Source organism: Wyeomyia smithii, chromosome 1 (assembly GCF_029784165.1).
Source record: "Wyeomyia smithii strain HCP4-BCI-WySm-NY-G18 chromosome 1, ASM2978416v1, whole genome shotgun sequence".
Classification (NCBI taxonomy): domain Eukaryota; kingdom Metazoa; phylum Arthropoda; class Insecta; order Diptera; family Culicidae; genus Wyeomyia; species Wyeomyia smithii.
This window is the reverse complement of record NC_073694.1, coordinates 46,246,731-46,273,979: the sequence shown is the minus strand read 5'-3', so window position 1 is coordinate 46,273,979 and position 27,249 is coordinate 46,246,731. Positions and strand designations below refer to the sequence as shown.

The 27,249-nt window shown below is 33.2% G+C and overlaps 1 protein-coding gene across 5 annotated transcripts in view; it reads right to left on the bottom strand.

The window, feature by feature from the left end:
- LOC129719188 (putative uncharacterized protein DDB_G0279653) overlaps positions 1 to 27,249 on the bottom strand; it is a 257,470-nt gene that overhangs the window by 15,750 nt on the left and 214,471 nt on the right. For all 5 annotated transcript variants that reach the window (XM_055670727.1, XM_055670717.1, XM_055670688.1 and 2 more), the window contains one exon: positions 14,567 to 14,897. In XM_055670727.1, the coding sequence (XP_055526702.1) occupies positions 14,567 to 14,897 (331 nt within the window). The remainder of the gene's footprint in view (positions 1 to 14,566; positions 14,898 to 27,249) is intronic.

Below are 27,249 nucleotides of genomic sequence, written 5' to 3'. Positions count from 1 at the left end.
TAATGTTCACCGATAACATCATCGGCTTAGGTGTCTGCACTAGTATTAGTGAAAGATTTCGAAAAACTGTCAAATCTGCCTCAAGCTCGTTGGATAAATTGGCTGGATAATGCGTTATATTTTTTGCATTTTTGTACGTGATCGGATCAAAACTTTTGCGAGTTACTAGAACACTATAATTATTTGGGGCTCGCACTTTTGCGTATAAAAGAAGAAGGTAAAGAAGAAGGTAAACAGTGATTTTAGATAGAGACGATTAGGGACAGGATACATTCAAAAGTTTGAGTTCAATTGTCATCATTAATAATCATAAATAACCAACAAGGCAAGGGAATCAAATTAAGTCATGAACTCATTGTTTTATTTATGTTATTGAATTACATTATAAATAAAATAAAAATGAGCCAACAGAAAAAATTTAGACTGTTTTCTTAGTTTGCGGCAGAGGCAATTAGTTGATACGATACGTTTCGTTACAAGTGGGAGGAATTCGATTTTGTGTGCAACGTAATCATTGGATACCGCCTATTAATTATTTTGTAATTGATGGATACCGCCTTTATGGTTATGGCTAATTGGTACATATATCTAGTTGTTTAAAAAAATCAACTTTAATTTAATCAATTTTTAGATAGATTTATGGAAATTATGTTTTGTTAATTTTTCAAGAAGGGCTTTGTACCCACAATGTTGGCCCATTCACGAGGGTGTTTTAATTGTTATAGTTAGTGGCCAGAGAAACGTAATTTGCTCCACCCGGTAAATTGTTATTGGCAATACGGGCAAGAGGAACGAGATTAATATAGTATCCAAGTACCATTATCAGATGACTGCTTGTCCCTTAAAACCAGGCATAAATCTTTTTATTCTCCCAAACTGCAACAAAACAGCCATATATCTCCCATAAGATCAAGAAGGCCCTGCAAGAGAAGGTCCTCAAAATTCCATACTTTTATCGATATGAACAAATGATGATATTCACTGCCGTTCCAAGCATAGTTGTCCCAGCGCGCATATGGTTCGTCCCATGGTCTAACTATGCTTGGAACGGTAGTTCAGAAGCTGCTCAAAACGGTGTATGGTCAATTTTCACTACTTAACTGCTTGAATAATTAGTAGTATTGAAAATCACGATTTTTATTAGTGTTTATCAACAAATGGTTACATGGATCACAACGCTGTTACTTCTATAACATGGATGAAACAACTTTAATGGAGACACTGTGGCTCTAAAATCAAGTTTTTTGGATCAAAATAATTTCGATCATTTTTTGCAGCTTTGGAAACAGTGTGCGTTCCCCAGCAATCTTCACTTCAACATCAACACCACCAAAACTCCCACGCTTCCTACTAGCTACCATGTTATTTTTTTTGGCAGAGTTAACAATTAGTCCTAACCTCGCCGCCACCTTCCTAAAAGGCGTGAAGGGTCTATTTCTCGGCTCTACGGTCGGAACAAATTTCAATATGAGATTTCGTAACGATCGTACCATTTCTTTGCACGCTTGCTCTTCGTACTGCACTTTCAAGAGCGATGTTGAACAGTAAGTTGGAGAGCGCATGCCCTTACTTGAGTCCTTCTAACGTAACGAACGCGACTGACGTCTAGCCAGCTATCTGCACGTAAAATTTCAAACTCTCAATCCACTTAACAGTGAAAAGCGAATTTGACTTTTTTCATTTTTGCATATAAAAATTTATCATGTTCGGCAAAGTTGTTTCATAAGAAACAACTTTGTCAAAGACACCATACTTCTATCTACTTATTTAAATGGACTTATGTGGAGTTTTCTATAGATTGCCACTAAAAATCAGTTTTTTCAATATATGCAATGCTCTACAATGTTGTTTGCTATAACAAAACAAACAATGTCTGCGAAGAAAGTTTATTTATATCTCACATATTTCTCTGGTTATTGAAGATTTTTATTAAAACAATACATTATTTACCAACAGATATCTTCAAAATCTGCAAATATCTGCAGACTAAACCTTTTTATATTAAAGTATAACTAAAACATCATTCAATCCAGATATAGGCACTTATCTCTCGCTGTCTCCTGTGTTTATATCTGTTAGTAAATTGGTGCACTATTTTGATCAAATCTTCACTAACTAAATAATCATAAGAGATAAAAGTAAGCTTTCTTCGGTGTACTTGTGTGTTTTATTAAACCAAAAACATTGTAGAACAGTAAAAAAAAAAAGAAAATTACTATAAAAAGTTATATTAAAAAACTGATTTTAGGGAGCTTTCTAAAGGAAGTTTTACAATAGTTTATTTAAATTGGCAGATAGAAATATGGTGTCTTCGACAAAGTTGTTTCTTATAAAATTTGCTTAATTTTTTAAAGTCCCAGCAAAGTGGATATTTATATGCACATATGAGAAAAGTAGAATGCGTTTCTCTCTTTTGGGTAGATTAATCACGAAATTCTAACTTCCATAAAATGAAGAATAATAAACAAAAGCACTTTGCTGAAGACACTATGGCTCCAAAATGAGTTTTTTGAGTAAAAAGTAATTAGTGTGAATGAGTGCATTATTTAAGTAGAAATCATCAATAACCAAAAAAAAAACATGTGAGATAAAAATAATCTTCCTACGAAGAAATCGTTTGTTTTGTTATAGCAAACAATATTGTAGAACATTGAAAATTTGTAGAAAATCACTACCAAAAGTTATATTGAAAAACTGATTTTTAGTGGCAATCTGAAGAAAACCTCACATAAGTCCATTTAAATAGGCAGATAGTAGTATGGTATGGTGTTTTTGACAAAGTTGTTTCTTATGAAATGTGCTATAACTTTGCCGAACACGATGAATTTTTATATGCAAAAATGAAAAAAAAAAAAAAATAAAATTCGCTTTTTACTGTTAAGTGGATTGATCACAAAACTGTAACTTCTATAACATGGAGAATAATTATTGGAACAACTTTACTGAAGACACTGTGGCTCTGAAATCAAGTTTTTTGGGTCAAAATAATTTCGATCACGTTTTTGCAGCTTTGGAAACAGTGTGGAACGGTTTAAAGTGGTTGATGAATTATTTTACCTTGGTACGCTTGTGACATGTGACAACGATATGAGCCACGAAGTAAAACGACGAGTTGCAGCTGTTGACAGGGTCTTGCAAATTCGCATTAAACTAGTGCTGTATTGGACACTGATCTTCCCGGTTGCCCTTTACGGATATGAAGCATGGGCGCTGAAGGAAGCTGATTGACGAATGCTCGGAATATTTGAGCTTTACGTTCGCAATCTGAACCTGGCGGTAGATTGGAAGATGGAGAGCAGCGCAGACGCTTGCAGTAGTATAGCGGAGCAGGCTTCAGTGTGGACATGTAGCCAGAATGCCTAACGGGAGAGCCGTCACAACTATCTTCAGCAGAGAACCAGGAGAGGCCGTCGACTCCGTGGTAGCCCTCGCACTCGGTGGATGTGTGCGGTGGAAGTAGATGTACGATCTGCTGGTGTACGAAGTAACTGGAGAACGGCTACCCAAATCAGAAGAAGCTGTAAATCTCCAATTCGTTCGGCCCTAGACCAGTGACAAAGTGAATAAGTGAATTATTCAAATTGAATAATTGAATTATATGATCCGCATTTTTAATAGACTAGTGATCCACTCTTTTAATAGACTAGTGATGGGGGGGTATGGTCATTAACCCATACTTAAGTCCGTTTTTAATATCGAATGGCCTGTTTCCGGAAAAGAAAATTTAATTTCCTTTAGGACGTCTTGATAAAATCTTTGAATTTATACTAATCTCTGAGATTACCTATCTGAAGTTTCCCTCGACAAAGCATTAATAAACACAAAAGTTAAGAATTATTCTTTAAAAATTGACTGGCAACCGTGGATTGAAATTTTTTACTGCAATTTTTCAGTTTGGCCTGAAAAAGTAGTTTTTAATTATCTGTTCTGCTCAGGCTTAGGAAAAAGACTGGAGAGCGACACTATACTGACGATTCCTCTCTTTTTTCTCTCTAACAGCCTAACAGAATAAACTATTCATGCAGTTACAGCTTGCTCAAGGCAACGAAACTGTCTTGTGTTGCACACGACAGCTCATTCTTTCGCATGTATTTTGAATTTTGTTGGGGAGCTCCGTAGCCGCAAGGTTACAGAGTCCGCTTTGGTAAGCGAGTGGTCGTGGGTTCGAATCTTAGTTTAATCAGGCCATTTGGTTATCAAAGGATTTTAAGCAAGGGTTTATTCTCAGGCTCCCCACCACGTACCCTTCCTTCAATCTGGATTCTACAGTACACCTGTTGACTCTCCTTCTAACAAAAATAAGTCCCTATTATAATAAAACTTGTGTGAGTAACATTTGAAAGTTCCCTCCAGGCAATTGTTGTAACTAGGCGGTATTGTTAGGATAGACAGAGGCTCGGTAGAGAAGAGCAGTAAGCTTGAAACAGAAAGGTAATTGCACACAAGCACTGATATGAATGATAAGCGTATCACTTACTTCAAAATAGTGATACTGCTAATATTATGAAGTGCGGAGTACAGAAAACACCTGGGCAATATCACAATAGATCTAAGCTCTGGTCGCAGTGATGAGTCCACACAGAAAAAAAAAATGTATTTGTTGTCCTGTTGGCTTAGCTTGCGCTGTTGACAGCCTGCTGATCGGCTGCGGCTATTATCGACTTGCACTTTTTCGTTTCTAACAGCCCGTTTGGCATTGCATGTGTGTGCAGTCGTCAGTTACTGTCGGGTTATGTACCGAATGTACGGGGAGCAGGGAGAGCTGTGCACTGCAATGACAGCCTAATTAATTGAAAACTTGCTGTCATGGATATGCAGACTTTTTCAGAAGCTTGGTTCTGCCATTATCAACTGCTTCGCCCGGGCTTTGTTTTGCTCATCTTTATCTTAAAGAGGAAACAGTTTTCTTCCCTCTTAACAACTGCGAGCTTACATTCCATGTGTATCACACCACCTGCTGTAAAGAGAGCGCAGAGTAATAGTTTCTCTGACGAAAAAATGCTCCTTAATTTGACAAAGCAAAAATCCAGTGAAACTCTCGTAAATAGCTCATCCGCGCACGCAAGAAAAATGAAATAAATTGCTCGGCGACCAACTGAGCATTGCGTTACCGTTCTCATCGCTCTGGGGTGCGGCAAAAACAGCATAAAATCGAACTTTCTGCAGAATACGCACCCATGGTGAGTTGTGAATCTTCCTATAACATTAAATTCGAAAACGGTTAGGATGTGGCTTGATTGTGAACCTAAATGTTTTGATATTTGGCCAACTTCTCTTCTAGTAAGGGAGAAGCTAACGAAAACTACTCCCTCTTGAACTGAGAGAGCAAATAAATGTTTATCCCTTACACGTGATGATAAAGAGTGAAAAGGAACTCTGCCACAGAAATACTCTACGCCTAAATGTGGATAATCACTCACTCTGTGTGAGAGAAAGTCTAGTTCTCCAAGGGGTTTGGCAAGTAGAAAAGGAAATTTGGGCAAAAATCAAGAGAACGGAAGAAGCCTGGCTTCGTACAGTAGTAAACAATCTGTTCGCTATCGTTTTCTCTATCAGAACTTGTTTTCAGATTGTGAAACTATGTCAGCAAACTTTAACAATAATCAATTAAAGTTACGAACCGAGGGACACTATTCCAATCACCCCGAACCTATTTTAAGCAGTTTCCATCTGTTTTGCAGGCGTTTTTTTCAGCACCCGAAGTGGCTCCTGAATGGCTTCAATATAGGTCGATTTGTTTCAATTGCAATTGTTCACAGATTTCTTTGTGATTAACGGTATTACTTATATTCGTAAGGCAGCTAGACAATCAAAGTTTTCGTTTCCATCATTGAAATTGTCGATATTGATCAAAATGCAGGAGTTTGAGGCCTGTTTTCTTCGACTGATTAAAATAGGCGCTACTGCTTAAGCCGTTCCTTACCCTACATTATAACGAAAACGTTTCTTCATGGTTCATAAATATTTACCGTGTTGAGGTGAAGTTGTGAAATATTCAGCCAAGTTTTTTTTATTATTTTTCAAGTGTAATGCGACTGGAAATTTATAACTTATTGGTTTAAATTTCGGTTACGCACAACTGCCAAAGCTAGTACTCAAAAGTAAACGAAACAAATACCTCAGCACTATATGTAGATGATTACAGACAGTGCAGAGTGGTACGGCAGTGTGCATAATTATTCAAAATTTTGGAACTTGAAAATTCAATTGTTGTTGTAGATAGCTACTCAAAAAGAATAATGAAACCTCACAGACAACAGACATTTTCACGACAAAACGATAGACTAGTGAATCTCCACAACATTGTTTTTCACAAACTAAATTTATGATAAATGTTTCTTCAATTGTTTCTCTTGGGAAAAGCAAAAACCTCTGGCTGAAACGTCGGGTAATAATATTTTAATTTATGGTAACTAGACTGCGTAGCTGAAAAATTCTCTAAATTAGTTGCAAATTTGCGGAAAAAATAATTAAAATAAGAAACAAATCTGAACGGGTGACAACTAAAATCTCCAGTCCCTATATTAACTGTCTGGCGGACTCCGAGAACGATAGTTTAGAAAAGTTTAAATTTGAGGGAAGTATTGAGACCGCGATGTACTGAAAGTTTTCAAAATAATTTCAACTATTTCAATACAGATATACAGATTTGATACAGAGACTATATAAGAGACAGTAAATCAGACAGTTTTATCATGATCTGATGTTCTGGATAAAAATGGCGACAAACGACTCTTCAAAAAACAGTTGAAGTTATATTTGAGGAATATATATGTTGTGTGCTGCATATAGATTAAATTAATGTATTTTGATTTTATATCATATTACAAAGCAACAGCTTACATAAGACCACAATTAGACAAATATTTAATATTCAACGTTTCAATAATTTAAACAGAAACTGCAACACTGCCAACTTGTTTGATCATATTATCCGGTTGCTAGATAGCAGAATTTTTTATCAGCCAGACTGTGAATATGGGGACCGTAGACTTTAGTTGTCACCCGTTAAAATTTGTTTCTTATTTTTATTATTTTTTTTCCGCAAAATTGCAAATAATCTAGAGAATATTTCAGCTACGCAGTCTAGTTACTAAAATCTCGAAATTTTTTCTACTGCTGTCGAGAAATGGTATATGTAAGGTAAATTAACCTATAGTGGACCCCTTTACTTCATTAACTTATAGTGGATCACCTGTCAGATTTAGCTCAATTTCTCTTAGCATAAACCGGATTATTCTACGGTTGTGATACAGACTGGTTGGACAATGAAAGTTTTTTGAAAATCCTTCGAGTTTTCACATAAATTGAGTTAATCTGGCGGGTGGTCCACTATAGGAAAGGGGTCCACTATAAGTTAATTTACCTTATCCAATGGAAAACGGATTTGTATCTAATGTAGATACATTTATTAGGAATGAAAAAAAAGAACATTTGAGAACAGTCCGTAAGCGGCATTCTGACAAAACTTTTTCATGTTGCCGGAACAAGAATTGGGTCCTAAAGCTATACCAGTTTTTATATATCATTTGAATAAGCCGCGTTTTCTGAGCAAAACGTGATTTTTAAAAAATGTTTATTGTTTTCCTTCGATTTTTAAATGAAGAGTAAAAAAACTGCTCGAAATGTCTAAGTTGACGTTTCGCCCATGTACGGTATATGAGAGAACTGTCATTTAAGGCATTTCAAGCAGTTTTTTATTTTTCATTTAAAAATCGAAGAAAAACGATAAACATTTTTTAAAAATCACGTTTTGCTCAGAAAATTGCACTCTTTCAGCTGATATATAAAAATCAGAAAACCGTTTTAAACTTTAGGACCCAATTGCGGTGTACGGCCTGTACGTCGATTTTTTGAATGCATCGCTTGATTCTACCAATAAAGCGTTTGCAGTTTATTGTTCTCCAGTTTTTACATGTACACCGAAGAGCATTGTGTTTTAGAAGAAATGGATTTATTGTTGAGGTTTGGAGGATACTGTACACGGTAGAAGTCAGAACATTTTTCACTTTTAAAATGATTTATCGTGAGCTTTTTGCCGAATTTCGTGCAGTTTAGTCAGAACTGTACAACACGCTGGCGCAATGCTTCTTGTTTCGATGCCGTTTTGAACAGAATTGAGCATACATAAACAAAACAAAATTACAATATTATACACCGTAAACCGGAATAAGATTTTGCCAAGGGGGGTGAGATTGAGCCATTAAACTCCTGACTTGTCAGCCGTCTCTTCCAGGTCAGAAAACTAGTCTTTCGTGGTTTAGTTTCGAGGAAACTTATTCAAGAAATATTGGACTTGTCATCGCCATTAGATGGCTGAAAACAATGGTTTTGTATGGCACAATCTCATCCCAGTGGCCCAATCTCACCCCGGCTTACGGTATAACGAAACATAAAATTTCGCTGAAGGAAATTTACTTTTGTCTATTATAATACTTCATTTATTAATGCACTAATTCACTAATAAGTATTCACAAAATCTACTAATATCTGCAGACAAGAGCATTTTTATATTGAAGTATATAAGCCAAATACGCAATCCAGACATAGGCGTTTGTCTTTCGCTGTTTCTTCATCCGAGAACATGCACTCAAATATCGACTACTCAGCTCTGTCATGGACGCCCAATTCTTTATTAAAACAGTTCAGACGCTGATTTGCTTAAAGGAATGTCTCCCGAATAATTGAAAAATTGCGAAAAATCACTTTAAAATTATTCAAAGGGGTATCCTAGAGAAAACTACACCAAAGTTCATTTTAATAGACAGACAGGAGTTGGCTGTCACCAGCAAAGTTGTTTTTTAATAAAATTTGCTACAAATTTTCCAAACAAAGAGAATTTTTATGTACACAAATAAATTTTTTTTATCACTTTTATGAGGATTAATCACAAAATCACAACTTTTATAAAACGGAGAATAATCAATGAAACAACATTACTGAAAACACTACAGCTCCAAAATCATTTTCTTTGGGTCAGTATAATTTAGATCGCGATCTTGAAGCTTTTGATTATAAAACAAATACTCAAACTATTGCTACATACTTACATTCGTTATGAAGCTAGTTGAAATATGAAACTACTTCATTACAATTATGAATAAAGAAATTGTTTTTAACACTTCTGTTTTAAAATTAGTAGCGAAAATAGAGCATTTTTAAAAAATTTTGTTACAGCTTTTGACTAAAGTTCATGATTATATAAGGAAGACCTTTCCGAATATTGAAAAAAAAAATATTTTCTTATAGGTGAAGAACAAGGTCAAAATTGTGCACACCGTTGGAGTGGTTAGCGACAGGCCGGTATGCGAAATTGTTAATAAGTCCGAGGTTTTTGTATAGAAACCAGTAATGGCCGGCTTCGAAGTTTCAAAGGCACAAGACTCAGAAAAAAGATAATGCATCACCTGTGAAAACATATCCCAATGTTTGCTGGGCTGATGCAAACATGAGGATATGTTTTCACAGGTTATGCATTATCTTTTTTCCGTGTCTTGGGCCTTTGAAACTTCGAAGCCGGCCATTTCTGATTCCAATACCGTTTAATCTTAGTCGAACTTTTTTCTCGTGCCCAAATTTATCTTTGAATACATGCAAAAAAATATTTCTCTTCTTCGCTTATTTTTACATCAAAACAGTGAAAAACAGCTTTTTGAAAAACTCCCTCTAAAAAGGACGAGCAATTCCCGAAAAAACCTCCCAATTTTCTTTTAATTGTCATATTTGATTTGGCCGAAACTTTGCACAGATATCATTTTGTGTCCTCAATATTTTGAATCACGACTCATTTTTAAAAAAGGATTTATGTAAATTATGTAACGATATTGATGATTACAAAAATTTTAGAGCCAGAATGGTTTGTGTGGGGTCTTCGGCAAAGTTGTAAATGTGTTGAAATTTAAAAAAAATGCACCTTGAAAAATAAATTGGAATTTTCACAAAATAAAATCATAAAAAAACAACTTCATTTTCTAATAATAGTTTTGTTAAACATAACATTTTTGTTAAACTTTTCACAGTTGTTCCCAGTTGATAAAGAGGTCATTCTACACTATCAGTTCTTCATGTAGACTCACGACTACGAAATATTTTGTATCAGAAAAAGGACTTGTTTGATTGAAATGGTGTCTTCAGCAAAGTTGTAGGTAAAAAAATTGTGATTCTAAAAAAAATATACACCATAAAAATATTTTTTTTTCTGGGCCAAACATTCCAAATTGTCACAAAATCTGAAATATCTTAAAAAGTACCTTTATTAAAAATCTATTTTTTTACGCATTGAAGACGACAATATGTAGGTACAGTCATACCTTGATATAGAGCAACCTCGATATAACGAAACTCAATATAACGTAACTTTTACCTCGATATAACGTAACTTTGAAAATGTTTTGAAATTGAAAATAAATGATACAGCAACTTGTTTGTATAGTAAGTTTAAAAATTAATGAAATTAATGCAAAAATTGTCCTAAATGGGCAATAGAAAGGTTCAAAAATACTAATAGGTGATGGAAAACAGGTTTCCACGCATCCTTCAGCAACAATTCACAGTCTTGCTTCAATCAGAAAAAATTTTTTTTTGCTTGTTGAAATTTTCTCTAAATGGGCATAAGAAAGGTTAAAAAATACTGATAGGTTATGGGAAAGGTTTTCGCGCAACTTTGAGTAACCGCCAACAGTTTTGCATCAATTAAAAAAAATTTTTTTGCTTGTTGAAAATTGTCCTAAATGGGCATAAGAATGGTTTAAAATCACTGATAGGTGATGGGAAATAGGTTTTCACGCATCTTTGAGTAACCTGTGTATCAATTGAAAAAAAAAAATTTTTTATCCGAAAATATTTCTAAATGGGCATAAGAAAGGTTTAAAAATACTGATAGGTGATGGAAAATGGGTTTTCGCGCATATTTGAGTAACCATTAACATTCTTGCATAAATTTGAAAAAAAAATTTTTTTTTGCTTCGATATAACGTAACTCGATATAACGTAACGGAAATAAAAATAAAGTTGCCTTATATCGAGGCATGACTGTACTACTATCTATCAAAATTTTGTAAACGTTTGAATATTTTATCATTTTCATTTTTTGTTGTTGTTATAAATTGTTGTTGTTGTTGTTATAAATTGTTTTTGTTGTTGTTATAAATTATCGCTAAGAGCATGATACAAATGCAACGTGCTGTTTTTGTGGTATAATTAACTATTTAATCGATCATACCTACCTATATTATTTCCCAGCTAAATAGCTGCTATAATCACACGCAAAAGTTTAACTTATTATTCAAACTAAATTTCTATTTGTAACAACGGCTTTACCCGTTAACATTCAAGTTCATTCAGCAGACAAAGTATGCAGTAGGGAAAGCGAAAAATAAGCGAACTGGAAATATGATACAGATTTGGAAAAATATACCGCAACCCGACGGAACTTGAACCCGCAAATCCGCAATCCCGCAGATTTGACAGATAGTAATAAATATTGTCGTCTTCAATGTGTAAAAAAATTAGATTCTTAAAGAAGGCACTTTTTGAGATATTTTAGATTTTGTGACAATTTGGAATATTTGGCCCAGAAAAAAAAAATATTTTTTTAGAGTCGCAATTTTATTATTTACAACTTTGCTGAAGACACCATTTCAATCGAACAAGTCGTTTTTCTGATACAAAATATTTCGTTCATCAGTCACATTTTTCGATAGGCCCTTTCGAAACAGCAGTCGTGAGTCTATATGAAGAACTGATAGTGCAGAATGACCTCTTTATCAACTGGAAACAACTGTGCAAAGTTTCAGCGAAATCGGAAATGGTCGATCAGAATCGATTTGCGAAGTAGCGTGGAATTGCTCATATTTCATATATGTACCATGTGCCATAATAACAAATACAATTATGCCAAAGACGTCACACCGATCCAACAAACCGTTCTGGTTCTGAGAATATTTGTAATCATCTATAGGTACCTCTTTTTAATCAAGCTTATTTTAAAAATTAGTAGTGATTCAAAAAATAATTTATTGTACTATGACTTCTTCAACCTATAGGAATATTTGTGCAAAATTTCAGCCAGATAAAATTGGCCGATTGAAATGGTTGACCGTTTTTCCTGTGGAATTGTTCAATCTCATTTCTAAATTGGCTGGAATCTAATAGTCGCTAAAATCTATAAGTAACTTTCGGAGTCGCTGGTTCAGTCGTAAGGTAATGCAAACTTTTACTTACAATTATCAGCTTACTGATCCTGCAACGGTAACTCACGAATAGCATTGCAACAAATAAATATAATGATACAAACAAAGTAATAAAAACTAAATTTCTATTTTAAGGAAGCGTGTGAAGCGAGTAGAGTAATGAAGTGAAGATAAACAACGATGTGACAATAGACAGTAAGTTTAACTTCAAAAATAAGTTGGTATTTGCTTGTTTTGTTAGTTTAAGGTGAACTCAATTTCATTTAATTTAGCCTTTCACAAATTTACCAAGTAATTAACAACCATTGACTTCACAATCCGGCTGTCATTATTGGATATTGAAAACAAGTTCCATCTATGGGAATATTTAATTGCTAATCACGGGCATCCATTGCTTTAACTAATGTTCAATTATCTTGGTGTCATTTGTCATTTCTCTGTACGCTGGACTGGTGCAAATCTGGTGTTACAGCAGACTCGCGTTCTCTCATTAGTCAAGATAAGGCCATAGAATTGCATAAATTGGAGTCAATACTCTACATCTGTATACAAAGTAATATTGGTATTGTAACTAATTGTTTGTCCAAAAACATTCGGATAAAAGCTGCAATCAGCGGCCATCGAATGTTGTCGTTCGACTCAATTAAACTGAACGTTATGTGATCGTTTTTCTCACCCGATTGATTGGCCGCGTTTTGATTGGCTACACTTCACTGCCGAGCCGTTTAATTTTATATACAAGTTATAATGTTTCAACCTCTGGCATTTGAGTTGAAAGGTAAACGTTACTTTTATACAAAAGAGCAGACATCCTGAAAAACCAATCTGCGTTCTCGGTATATTCGATAGAAAAAAATAAAAAAATAAAAATATGAATTTTATGATTACACAACACAATGTGAGCCGTAGCGATATGACACTGTTTTACTTGTAACTCTTGTGTCATCATTTACGTATAGATAACCATCAGTTACCATCACTTTATAGATGCTCTGTAAATGATATAGTAAATCATGTCACAGTAATAAACTAATTGGAGTGTAAATAGAAATAACGATGTAATAACGTAACAAAAAAGCTCCTTTCAGTTTCTAGGACGCTAAATCTAAGGGTTTTTGACTTCATACTTTAGTGAAAGAAGGTCAGATCTCTTATATGAAACGCCATGACTTTTTTTCTACTGAGGTTTCACCTATCAATAGCTTGTTGGAAGCATAAAATGTACAAAATTTTTACAAAAAAATGGTTGCAGAAGTGTCCCTCAAAGATAACTTGAAAAATTCGGTGTAAGATTTATTCCAACACGATGCATGGACGCGTCAGTGGAAGGTGTGAACGGATCCTAAAGTATCACTAATTTTACCAACGCCAGCGCCAACGTGGCAGTTTCTGGAAATTGCTTCCATATCAGGACAGAGAGTGGTTGCAGTTCAAGCAATCGAATAATCGTATTGTCGATGCAACCCTCTTCTTTTTCCTGCCCCGATCTCTACAAGCTAGTGAACAGCAGTACAATAGAAAGGTCACTCACTTTTGATTTTAGTTTCCAAACCTATGGTGATGTGTAATGTGTACAGGTTAGGATGAAGTCTACACAGCCGATCCAATAGGGTAGTTCAGAGCAGTAATCTACTTACGGATCCATCGCATAAATGTTCACATAGAATTGACCGTTATTGCGGGCAGTTAGTGCTTCATAAATCTCCCTCCAGTGTGACATACACGAAATCGGACTGGCTCCGATCTTCGTTTGAACTGCTTTCAGGTTGTAATAGAACTAAATAACTAACTTAAATTTCTTTCTCTTCGTAAAATTTACACAGGCATTCGAAAAACTCGTTCAAAGGAGTATTGTGATAGCGTCGAAGCGATCAATTCGATAAAGCTTGCAGGAAGCAGTCACGCCAACATTGCAATGCTGATAACTTTTCACTTTTTGTGCCTTCGGTTACAGCAACTTTTCACTATTTCGCTGGCGATGGACGTTGCGAAAATCAAACAAACTAACCAATTTCACTTTATCGTCGGTGGTGATGATTTCCACCATAAAAATATGAAAGGAACACACTGATTGAGTTGGTAATCGAAGCACTAAGGTACACAGACACAGACACACGAAAAACGCATTTTAGGTCAGTCACAACGTTTCAACCGTAACGGGACTTCTCAAGGGATTTTTTTGTTCGTTTGTAGTCGCATAAATTTGCAGTCACACCATCACTGCATCACACCATAAGCATCATGACTGAACATTCTAATGATCAACGTTATGCACATGCACTTTCGCTAGAATAATCACGCACTTATCAACCGAATATCTCAATAGAACACACAGAAAAAAAACTAAAAACATGAACTAGTAAACCACTACTAACCTCTGAGAGCCAGCATTGGACTTTTTGTCGCTGATGCTCTTGAGATACTCGGAGGGTTTGATCAGATGATTGGAGTTGTCCGCGGAACCGTTCGGGAAGGCCGGCGGAACGAATGGCAGCACGAGCTGCTTGTTCACCAGATTCGGACCGTGACTGGACGACGACAGAGCGGAGTTCGAGCGCGACTGGTACAGCTGTTGATGGCCGTAGTACTGATCGTCGACTGCCTTGGCTGAACTGGTCGGACTAAGGAGGGTGCTGCTGCTGCTACTGCTGCTGCCATTTCCGTTACCGTTGCTGGTGCCAGTGATGAGTTTGGCTTTCTTGTTCGCTGTTGCGAAAAGATGGGCGAGACGAAAAGAAAAGAAGTAAAAAATTGGAGTTAGTCTGGTTACACATAACAAAAACATCAACCGTACTGCGATAAAAAGAAGAACGCACGAAAAAAAGTGGGTAAAACGCTGAGCGATTGCACGAAACTTTTTCGCATCGTGAAACACCGGTTAGTTGCGGAAGTGTGTCTTCTCCGATGCGCGATTCTGTTTCATCAGCGCTAGCTGGGGCAGATGGCCGGTAACCGGTCAATTTGTGATACCCTCGTAACATATGGCCTATTATTCGGCGTTTCACTGATTCGCGACAAAGTTTTCATTTTCATCCATTGAGTGTATGAAGAATTGGCAGAACCGAAACCGTTGGATAACCGAATCGCTTCCAAACGTCATCCTTCCTTGCAGTTAGGTTACGCTGGTTACACAAGTTTGTATTTTGCTGATGCATTATTTGTATGGAATGATTTTTGCAATAATCTCCACGTTGCAGTTTGTACCAGAGCACGAAAGTGAAACAAGAGCGTGTGGCTTATACGGTTTAATTAATCTCATCAAATGAGTTAAGGAGAGGTTGCAATTAAACTTAGTGTATTACTATTAATTTTTTAAACCTAGGGTTTCCTAAATCATGTGACCAAATTCCTCCTAATTGTTTTGCGATAAGGGTAATTTTAAGATCATTTATTGTTTTGGAATTTATTGTGTTTTCTTCAAATAAATCACAACCTGTACGTGTTAATACTATATATTCTCAGGTAAAATAATACTGGTAAACACAGGTTTTTGCTCTAAAGTTCAAACTGGAAAAAGTGAGAGATAATGAAAGAGTTCCTGTTTCCTGTAACTTTTGGTGCCACTAGCAAAGATAATTTTTCTAGAGATTTAAATATATTTTCCTGTAAGCAAACGTAGAAGTGACGAGCTTGGCGAGCAATTAGTCTGCGGCCTTCTGATGCACTTTTGCATTTACTAGGGGCATCGAAATTTACATGAATGGTTAAAAAGCTATAATTTTTATTTTCTACCACATTGAGCATAAGAGCAAATATATTTTTCTCCTGATTTCAAAAACAGAATGTCATTTATAAAAAGGTCATCTCAGTTTTTTTTCACTTAAATCATTTAGATTAACAATTTATTTACCTAAAACTCTTCTGAACAAATCCTTACGGGTAATATTGAGCAATAGGAATTTTTCCAACAAAACCGTTTCAATGTTCATGAAACATTTCCTGTGTTTGCTGAAAAAAACTTTTATTCCTCAGAGTACCCATTTAAAAATATCCTCAATTTTTCTATCTAAAAAGCTTAATTTAAAATAAAACGTTAATCGTTTTTTCTGAATCACTTTTTGTTTCTAATATCTAACGGTGTGCGAAATTTCGAGTTTTACGAAATTACCCGAAATTTGCCGAAATTGAGAACACATTTTTTTAACAAATAGACACAAATTATGATTTCTGAACCAATGTTTTTGCAGTTTTAAACTCTAATTAAGGTCCGGAAATGCTTCAAAGCTTGGCCGTATAAAGTTTTTAAAAACCTAGGGTTTACTATAGTTTTCTTAATTTCCGGAATATTCTTGAAAATTTTCCTCTTAAGCAGACTACAAGTTTCTTAAAACGTTCTGTTTAAATATGAATCAATAAAAAAATTTATTTAAAATTTATAAATTTTAGTCATTTTTTTTGAAAAATTTCGAGAAAAATTTCGATTAGTTTCGGAAACCTCGAAATTTCGCGAAATTACGCACAGCCTTACTAATATCGGTTGTTATTGTTCAGTGCTCCAATATGTCTGAATCAAAACTTAAACATTTTTTCAGAAATCATTCTTCGACAACTTTTCTCTATATCTTGTCATCATTTAGATATGTCGGTTGATAGAAAAAAGGTTAAACCATTTTACCTCTATTAAAAAAATGAAGTACAGGTCGGACTGGATTATATTTATCCCCCTTTTTTTTACTCTATATACAATCCTATATGTAATCGAATCAGAAAAATTTTTTTTTGTTAATTTTGCTTCATTGTTTTTGATTATTGAACAACTTTCTTGTACTTATTTTTTATTATTATTTCTGCTTTGAATAAGTCATATATAATTGATATTGAAACTTTTATTTTTCTATTCTATTTATATCCTATTTCTGTACTTCTCAACATTTTTTCTATTTTTTTATTTAAATACAGTCAACTGCGAAAAAAATTTTGGTCAAGGCTTATGGATTTGCTTAGTTCCAACCCTATACATAATTTTTCTCAAAATTTTAGATAATTTTTTGAAGTTTTTATGATTTATTCATTTTTTCAGTTTCTCTCATTTATTCTATAATTTTTTTCTATTTATTTATTATTAATTTTTTAAATAGTTTCTTTAAAGTTTCTTATGTTTTGTTAATTAATTTTTAAAAATATTTTTTAGTTTTTTGTTATGTATATTTAATAAATTACCAATTTTCTTTAGTTTTTTTTTCTTATTTTATGACTTAATTATGGCACGTATATTAATTACGCATCGCAAAAATACCCGCGTTATGTTTTTGATGGACATTCCCCTACGACATTTTAGTTTTGGATAAGTCATATATATTTGATACTTAATATATGCCTTATCAATAATGCTATTCTACTGTTTTATTACACTAAGGTCGCTTTTTACGCGGGTTTTTCTACGCGGATTCCGGAATTTAGGCGGTTTTTTTACGCGGCACGTATCCCCCGCGTATAAAGCGACTTTAGTGTATTTCTTTTTCATTTTTCTTATATATAAAGATAATTAAAAACTTTTATTTTTCTTCTCTATTTATTTCTTATTTGTATACTTATCAGCATTTCTTTCAATGCGTTTGTCTTTCTGTAGTCTATTTTACTATTTCTATTTTTTTATTTTTTTTCCATCTGTTTTTATATTTACCTATTTTTATTCATATTTCCTTCCGCCAGTTTCTCTGTTTTCTGTTTTTTTTCCTATTATTCCTTCGTTTTTTAATCAATTTTCCTTCCATTTCAATTATTTTGTTTTTCACTTTCAAAAGTATCAACGACACTGTTTTTCTGTACCTCAAATTAGTTACTCGTTTAATTCCCGAGTTTTCTTTTTTGATATTGTTGATTTCAACATGTCTTGATTTTGTATTCATCATTCCCATAATTATCATTCATTGTATTTTCGTCATTTCTGCTATTGTTTGGAATTCTCACTTTTTACACGTACACGTATAGCTCATGAACTTTTTAATTATTGTTTTCATAATTTAATTTCACCTTCTTTTTATTTTTCAAGTTTTTCTAAATATGATTTTTTGATTTTGTTGATTCCAACACATTTATAATTCTGGTTTCTTTTGTATTTTCGGTTTTTATCTATTTTTTACTCATATATCTCATTATTTTTTTTTGCTTTGTTTATTAATTGTTATTCATCTTCTCTATATTATTTAGTAATTCTAGTTTTCGTTGTTTCTTGATTGCTACTCTTCTACTGTTTCCGTTTTTTATTATTTCATTTTTTAAAAAGTTTTGTCATTTTTTCCGTTCGTTTTTATTTATTGTCATTTTTTCCGTTCGTTTTTATTTTTTTATCTTGTTTCTGTTTTTCTATTTATTTGTATTTTTTTAATTCATATTTTCCTCTATCGGTTTTCTACTTTTCTGTTTTTTATTGTTATCAAAATGTTGTTTATTTTTTCATTTACTATTATTCCTATTCCTCTTTGTTAATATTAACAATTATTAACATATCCTCCTTGTTTTCTTTTTAAATGTAGTGAGTGAATTTAGTGACGTCGATAGCATTGAAAAATAATAACAACGTCAATAAATTTTTATTTTTCTGATTTTTTATTCTAAATTTCGTACTTCTCTTATTTTGCTGTTTTTTATATTTGATTCTTTATTATTGTAAATTTGAAAATACTTCAAATTGCCGTTTTTTATTACTATCATTTATCGTATGTTGTCAATTTTCCTATTTTTCAATTCTACGTTTTTCACTCTTTCAAGTTTTATTTTTAAATTTGATTTTTTGATGTTGTAGATTCCAACTTATTTTTTATTTTGCTTTTTTTTATCCTAGCAATCATCATTCACCGTGATTTTGTCATTTTATCATTTCTCCAATTTTTTGATTTTTGATTTTAAGTTTTTTTATGTCGTATGACTTATATTTTTTGCTTTGTTTATTCGTTGTTATTTATTTTCTCTATATTATCTGTATCGTTTTTTTAATTGCAATTTTATATTCCTACTGTTCCATTTTTTCAATTTGGCATCTCTTTTGCTATTTCCCTTTTTCATTCCGTTATCTTCCTGAGCATATTTTAACATTATTTTATCTCTTCTTTTTGTTTAAATGACTAGTTTTGATATTTTTTATTTTTTATATGCTAACTTTTGATTATGTATTTGTATCATAACAATCGTCTCTGGTTTTCAATTTTCTTCTATTTTTCTGTTCTTCTGTTAATATGTAATTTTCTTACTATATTTTCCATTTTCTATTTGAAAACTTTCATTATTTTTTCCCTAAATTGTTTTTTTAGTTTTCTTATCTTGTTCCTATTTTTTTATTTATCTGTTTTTCGATTGGTGTTTTCTTCCGTCAGTTTCTTTATTTTTCTGTTTTATCATATTTGGAATTCAACTTTCATTTTTGTTGTCTTTCACTCACTATTATTCCTATTTAAATGTTTTCACTTTATGACACTGCAATCTATTCTCTTTGTTTTTTTTTTTATTGTCGATAGTATTGAAAAATAGTATCAACATCACAAAATTCTTATTTTTCTGGTTTTTCATTCCAAATTTCGTATTTCTTTGATTTCGCAGTGTTTCAAATTTGATTCTTTAACCATATTGTGCTCAAGTTAGTTTTCAGACGAACTTCAAAAAATCACTATAAATTTTTATAAACAATTTTCAAGTACTGATTTAAGCTTTTTAGAGGTTCAACTGAAGGCCGTCTAAAGGCGGCTCTGGGCACATACACTTTCTTCATTTTCATAACTATCATTTATCATTTATATCGTACACTTTCCTATTTTCCAATGTACGGTTTTTTACTTTACTTATTAATTTTGTTGTTGCTTTTTTCATTTAAGGTTATTTATCTTCTGTTTAATTTCCATGTTTTTTTTTAAATTTGATTTTTTGATATTGTAAACTCTAGAATATTTAAAATTTTGCTTTTTTCATTCTAATAACCACCATTCATCTTGTTTCCGTCATGAGGAGGAAACTATTTTTTTGTTGTTTAGTTTTTTTTAATGTATATCTCATTTTTTTCGCTCTGTTAATTTATTGTTATATATCTTTTCCATGTTATTATTTTTTTATTTTATTTTTCGTTTTCAAGAGATTGCTACTCTATTTCAACTTTTTTTTTCCCTATTTGGCGTCTCTTTTACCATTTCCCTTTTTACCTTAGTTCCTACTTCCGTTTTTTCCTTAGCCTTTTTTATTATTATTTCATTTTTCTATTTTTAAAAATGTCTAGTTTTGTTATGTTTTTTTTTCTATTTTTATTGTTAGTCGTATTTTTCATCAATCATCCTTAGTTTTTTTTGTTCTATTATTCAGCCATTCTATCAACCTGTAGTTTTTTTATTTTGTTCTTGAGTTTTCTCATATTTCTGTACTCTATTTATATTTCTGTTTCACAATTTTTCAATTATTATATTTACATGATCTTTTGCTTCTATTATTTTCTGTACTGCCTTTTCGATCTATTTTCTTTACTCTCATAATTTTTGAACTTTCCAAATTCTCAATTTGTAATTTCCTAGATTTTTATTTTATAAAATGCTATTTTGCTTTTAATTTTTTTGTTTTCACCAACTTTTAACTGTTATACATTTTTGTATTATTGTATGTTTGGTATATTTTATGCTTTTTCATAATTAATTTACTCTGTAATCTGTATACGTTTGACGTTTGACAACTCTAAGTTGAAAATAGAAGTCTTCGAAACCGGTTTCCGGGCTAAAAATATCGAAGAATATTTTAGAAATATCTAAACACACATTTAGCTTTGATTTAAATTATTTTAAATTATGGTCGCTAACTTTTAATAGAAGGCTAATCTATTATTTTCTATCTTATCTTGATTGTTGTATTCTTCTTTTACTTTTTTAAATTTTTCCAATTATAAAATGATATTATTCAGTTGTTTTGATTGTCTAATACTTGTACTTTTATCATTCTTTCATTTTCAAATATTTCCATTTATTTCATTTATTGATTTATGTCTTTTTTTTCTATTCTCATATTCTCTACACGTCTTTTTTGCTATTGCATCCATATTTCTATATTTTGCATTTATAATCTTTTCATTTATTCTGTTTTTCTAACAACTATTTCAATTTCTAATTTTATGTTGTTCTTTTTATTAATTTATCATGTGTTTTGTCTATTCGATCTCTCTATTTTTCTGTTTTTATTTAGTTATTTTTTGATACATATATTTGTTTGTTTATAGTTTTTTATATTTTTCTCATTTTTTCTTGTATTTTTCGTCGTGTATCTTTCATTTTTCTCTGATCTTAAATAAGCTATTACTTTCATTCAAATTCCTTGATGTTGAATATTTTAATTGTTCTTGTTGATCTCTTCGCTGTTTTTTTTTTTCATGTTTTCATTTGAGTTTACTATATTACCATGCTTTTGTACTTTTCTAGACAGATATACTATTTTGTATTTCGTTGGAGAGACATCCTATTCTTGCTTTTTTTTCTCTACTAAGCTGTTTGTCTGGTTTTATATGTGTCTATATTTTAAATTGTTTTTATAATTTCATAATTTATATTATTTTAAAATTTTTTTATCATTTTAAACATTTTTAAACTTTTTTTTTTAATTTCTGCACCTTTTTGGGTTTGAGTTATTAACGTTAATTTTGTTTTGTTTTTCAGTTGTTTCAATTTAGTGGATACAATTGTAAAGATTTCTTCTGTTCTAATACCAGTACTTCAGATAGTTTTTAGAATTTGGCATTCTTTACCTAAAACATGTTTTTAAACATCTGATTCGTAGTTTACTCCAATGAAAATTCCAATCAAACATGTTGATTTTCCCGTTAGATGATTGTTATGTTTTAATTTTAGTTCTTAGTTGGAAAATATTTATGTTTGCTGCACTCTCATTAATATCGTATGAATCATTTCCGATTGAAACGACTATTTCTTTGGCTCTATGCAAGTTTTTGCAATATTTTTTTTTGTATAGTGGAGACTTTCTAGGTCAAACCATTTTATGGTTTTGGTCTAGACCTTTCATTGTTACTTTTCTGGGTTCAAAGTACGAACGATCGATGCATTTTTTTAGTCTCTTGACACCGGATGATTATAATTTTATTTTTATTTTCCAATATCAACATCGTAAGATAATTCAAATGATATTGTGATTGAACCGAATATAAACCCTGATTATCGTTAGGGTAAACAGTTATAATACGCCCCCCTAAGGAACATCGTCAATACTGTAGCTATGTTTATCACAAACAACAAATCTTCATGCAGTTGGATACACTATTTAGTTGGTAATGCACTGCTATTATTTTGTCTTGTAATTACTGTTACACAAAAACGCCATAATTTTATAAAAAAAATATGACTAAATTGCAAGCTTTCCAATCTACCGGGGCAAAACGCCCCAGATGCAGTATAATATGCCCCATGCCATAGCTTTATATGCCAGCGCAGTACGCGAAGTGAAACAGCGCTTGAAGTCTCAGAAGCAAACGCTAAAGCAATGAACAAATCAGCCGGGCTAGCGGTGGGGCATATTGCCCGGGAGCTGCAGTGTAGCAGAAAGCATTGAATACTTAAGCAAATTATACAATATTTATCGTTTCTTCACTAAATACAGCTGATTAAAGGTTTATTTGTGATATATAAGTATTAAAACCAGGTAAAAAACTTTATACATCAGTGAAAAAACGTTACGGAAACGCTGCAAGAAATTAGATCTGAAGCAGCTTAAATCAAAATTGATTTTTGTTTATTTTTTGCTGCCAGTGACAATTATCAAACTTGCACAGAAGGTTGGTCCTATGACCCGCTACGGATTCCCAATAATCTCATGTCTTATTTTTTGTGTGTTTCCGAATAAATGGACTGGGGCGTTATGCCTCGGGGGGGCGTTTTATACATATTTACCCTAACAGCACTCAAACGTTCGTTGGGTGGTATAATCCATTACGTAACTTCACACATCACCGTGAATGTGTCCCGTTCATTATAATGAAAGACAACTTTACATTGTTTCTGTTTAACGCGATGAAAAATGGTCGTTTAAGCGTTGGTGAGAGGCGAAACTACGCTTGGGGCAATGTTTAAATTTGGAAACAGACTTCCGGGCCGACTCTATCTGGGATCATTCAAAACTATTATCAACACACATTTCGAGCTATGACTCTCTAATTTGTGGCTTTCGAAAGGCAGCTTTCTTTGAATAAAAGACTAATCACACGTGTTTTATGGGAGAACACTCGCATCCTAGTTACAACCTAACCATACTTCGATCGCAATAAAATCGCGATAACATCTAGGACCAATTCCGTTTATTGGCAATTTCTGCCACAGCAGAGCAACAAACTTCGATTATAAAACAGATCGTTTCTTGCAGAAACATCAACTTGAGTTGGCAGTTGAAAGGAGAGTGTTACGTGACGCTACAATCACACATGAAATTAAACGGTGGAGGATTTTATTATCTTTATTATTGCTGATAATTAATTGCTATTCTGCGGCGTTAATCGTTGAAATTCGGCTCTTTCCTCTTGGAATTTGGATCTCCAGCTGAAAAGAAACCATAAGGTTTGTGGTCGTGAGAGTCGGCGAGGAACGGCCGGTTGAAGAAGCTGATGATGATCGCACAATTAATCAAAGTAGAGAAGGCACACACGAATTTTTGCAGCCGGTGCAGGATTGGTTTAGTGCTCGAAAGAAAAAAAACACTTTTTCTCTTTTCCTCGATTGAATGTCGAGAGTGAGAGGTGAAACGGAAAAGGCGTTGCTGCCGAGATGCAAATTGGGTTGAGTTTTGAGTTGGAATATTAACCAAAGCGCGAACTGAATTGATGTGAATTTCATTTTTATTAGTAAATGATAGAACCAGTTACTTCTTTTTCAATTTTCGGTATTTTCGAAAGGAGGACGAGGCCACGCAGAAAGTAATTAATTGATTTTTCACGGTCTGTCATATATCGACGGCGCGCAAATGATTGCGAGTGTGAAGTGGTTTATGATTTTCGTTTTCTCACTCACTCACTGATTATATGAGCATCCACATTATGGAGGCAGGCAGACGCGTTATAAACTACAACGGTACGTTCTTCACGCCCATCGGGAAATTGCTAGCCGTTTGATTGTTGGTTACATCAACAGGTGATTATTTTGAATAGAATTCTCCCAGCTCGATTTGACCGAAGTATAGAAATAGTGTTGAAGATTTCTGCTAGTAAAAATCTTGATATTTACTTATAATTCAAATCTTTTGACTTAATCAGATATTTTTTTGAATAAATGAATAAATTAATAAAATAAATTAAATAAATAAATTAAATAACAACTAAGAAGAGTTTAGTTGTTAAAAACAAACAAAAATTTTCAAATTTTCCAGACCAGACGTAAACGTAAAGATTGTAATTGATGGTGAGACGATTGATCGCGTAAATGAATTAAAGTATCTTGAAGTTATTATTGATGACAAATTAACTTTTAAGTCTCACATAGATGTCAATAAAAAAATGGCGAAAAAATACGGTATTTTGTGCCGTTTGAAAAATGAATTGACTGTTAGTAGTAAAATTAGTCTTTATAAGTCAATCATTTCACCACATATAGATTTTAGTTCATCCATGCTATTTCTTGCAAACAATACACAAATGTTGAGACTGCAGCGCTTACAAAATAAAGTAATGCGATTAATATTAAGATGTAATAGATACACTTCCTCGAGTTTTAAGCTGGATGCATTGCAAAGGCTTTTTGTGAAGCAAAGAGTATTTTTTTTGACAATGGTGTTCCTATATAAAATTTTGAATAATATGCTGCTTCGCTATTTGTGTGATCGAATTGATAGAGGAAGTGATTTTCATAGGTACAACACTAGAAACGCGGATGACACCACAATTTTTATTCGGAAGATCACAGAACTCTCTGTTGTACAAAGGAATAAACTTTTTCAATTCAATGCCAAGACAAGTAAAACGTTTAGCAACAATGGCGGAGTTTGAAAGGCTTAGTATTTCACACATCAAGTCTGTTTTGTAGACAAATTATATAGAATTTTTTTTTGTAAATTAATGAAGAAGATCGTAAAATTAAAATATTTTTTCCTAATTCATTGGGTACATTAAGTTATTATGTTCATTGATGATGATGGATTTTTGTTTGAATTTAGTTATATAATAATTAATATAAGAGTTAAAAAAAATGAGTCGGCTACACATGTTTGAGCCACGCGCGCGTAGACTGACATAGACAATCTGGATATTGAGTACATCAGGTTTAAACCCCTGAAATTGAAACAAAAAGCATAACGGGTTGATAAGTTGCTTTTTGGTTTGTAATAGTATATATGCTGTTACCTTTATTTTCTTAATGTATCTGCTTTTACAATTTAAAAAAAGGGTTCGGAAAAAAACTGAAAAGGCTTGGGTTTGCCTGTGGACTGTAGAGCTCGTTATCGGGAATTATAGTGTCATAGGATCTCTCTCGTAGTTCTGGATCGTTATCCAGAACGAATTCTGATCAGTTAACGCTCCTAAATGTTAGGTTCAATTCCTAACCAAGTCCAGATAATTTTCGGGTTGGAAACGTTCTGGATGAGCCTTGGATCAATGTTATTGAAGAATCGTTTTTTTTCATGTATTTTCAAATTATTGGTATCCATTGAAAGGTTACTATGTCTGTATTAATAACCTGTCCGTTATTTGTTTGTCAACTGGTTACATTGTATGACTCTATAAAGTCTCGCTAAACATGTGAAAAGGGCCCATGTGCCATATGTAAACAAGCCACAATTTCACGTTTTGCAATGAATACAAGCTTAATCTACCCGTACAAACAGGGTTGTTTGATTAAGAGTAAATTCTTTTATGAATAAATCTCATTGGTAAGACTAGAATTCGCTTGTATTAATCAAAAAACGAGAAAATTCGGCTTGTTTACATATGGCACACGGGCCCTTTTCACATGTTTGGCGAGAAATATCTTACTTAGATAAATCGACCAGCTCAAACTGATGTAGGGGTATGAGCTGGGACCATCATCATCATCATCATCAAAAAAAAAAAAAACTCCGCTAGATTTTCAAACCTTTTTTACCGAGTACTACTTAATCCAGGATAGAAAATATCCAGTACTCCGGTTTTTTGCAGCCTTTGTGAAACTTTGTCGAAAAAGAGCGAAACCAAACACGTCCAGGAGTTTAAGAAACATCTCTGGGATTCAGACTATGATCAAACAAAGCGGAAGATGGTGGAAAACTAGGAAAAGCGGTGTGGAAGTTCTCTAATCGCTCGATCTGTAAGGTCTAAAAATCCGACGCAGGTTTTTTTTTTCAAATTTTGCGGCTCGAATTTCCAGAATGATTGCTCTACGATCATCATTTTTTCTTAAAAAGGGGAAGATGTGATGCGTAGCATAGTAGATACACAGATGTAGCATAGCAGCTAAGATCTCGCAACTGAGAGGAGAGACGATCATGAGAGGAGAGAAGATCATTTCCATATTAAATATAAGAGATAAATCAGTTGATACTAGTTGCTCGAACAGACCTGACGTGCCTTGTCAGTTGCCTGACATCCGAAACTTCTCTTGTAATTCTTTCGGTCACAACAGATCTGGCGACGAGGATAAAGTTCAGAGTTTGAATACATAGTAAGCGAAAAGTTCGCGAGTGGGAGGTTTCCTGAAATTTGTTATAAATCCGGGATTCAGTAAAACGTGGCAGCCACATGGCGACTCCAAAGGGTGAAGAGAAAATTCCCTGTGTATGTACCCGGGCTGAATGTGAACTCGTATTTGCAAACCGCCGATATATTTTTTGCATTGAACAAAACACCCGATGAAAAAAAGGCGCTCGAGTTTATCACGAGTGTAGGGTAAGAAACTGCAAATCGGATAATTGGCAGTTTCAAACCAGATAAAATCGTTAACAAAACTTACGATCAAATAGTGAACAAATTCAAGATATTCCACGAGGAAAATAAAAACGTGTTTGCGGAACGCCATCGCCTAATAGAGCGGAAGCAAGAAGAAGGCGAATTTTTGGATGATTTCGCAATAGACTTACAGAACATTATCGAACATTGTAGTGTTAGTGTCGAAACTGAAGCTACATTAGT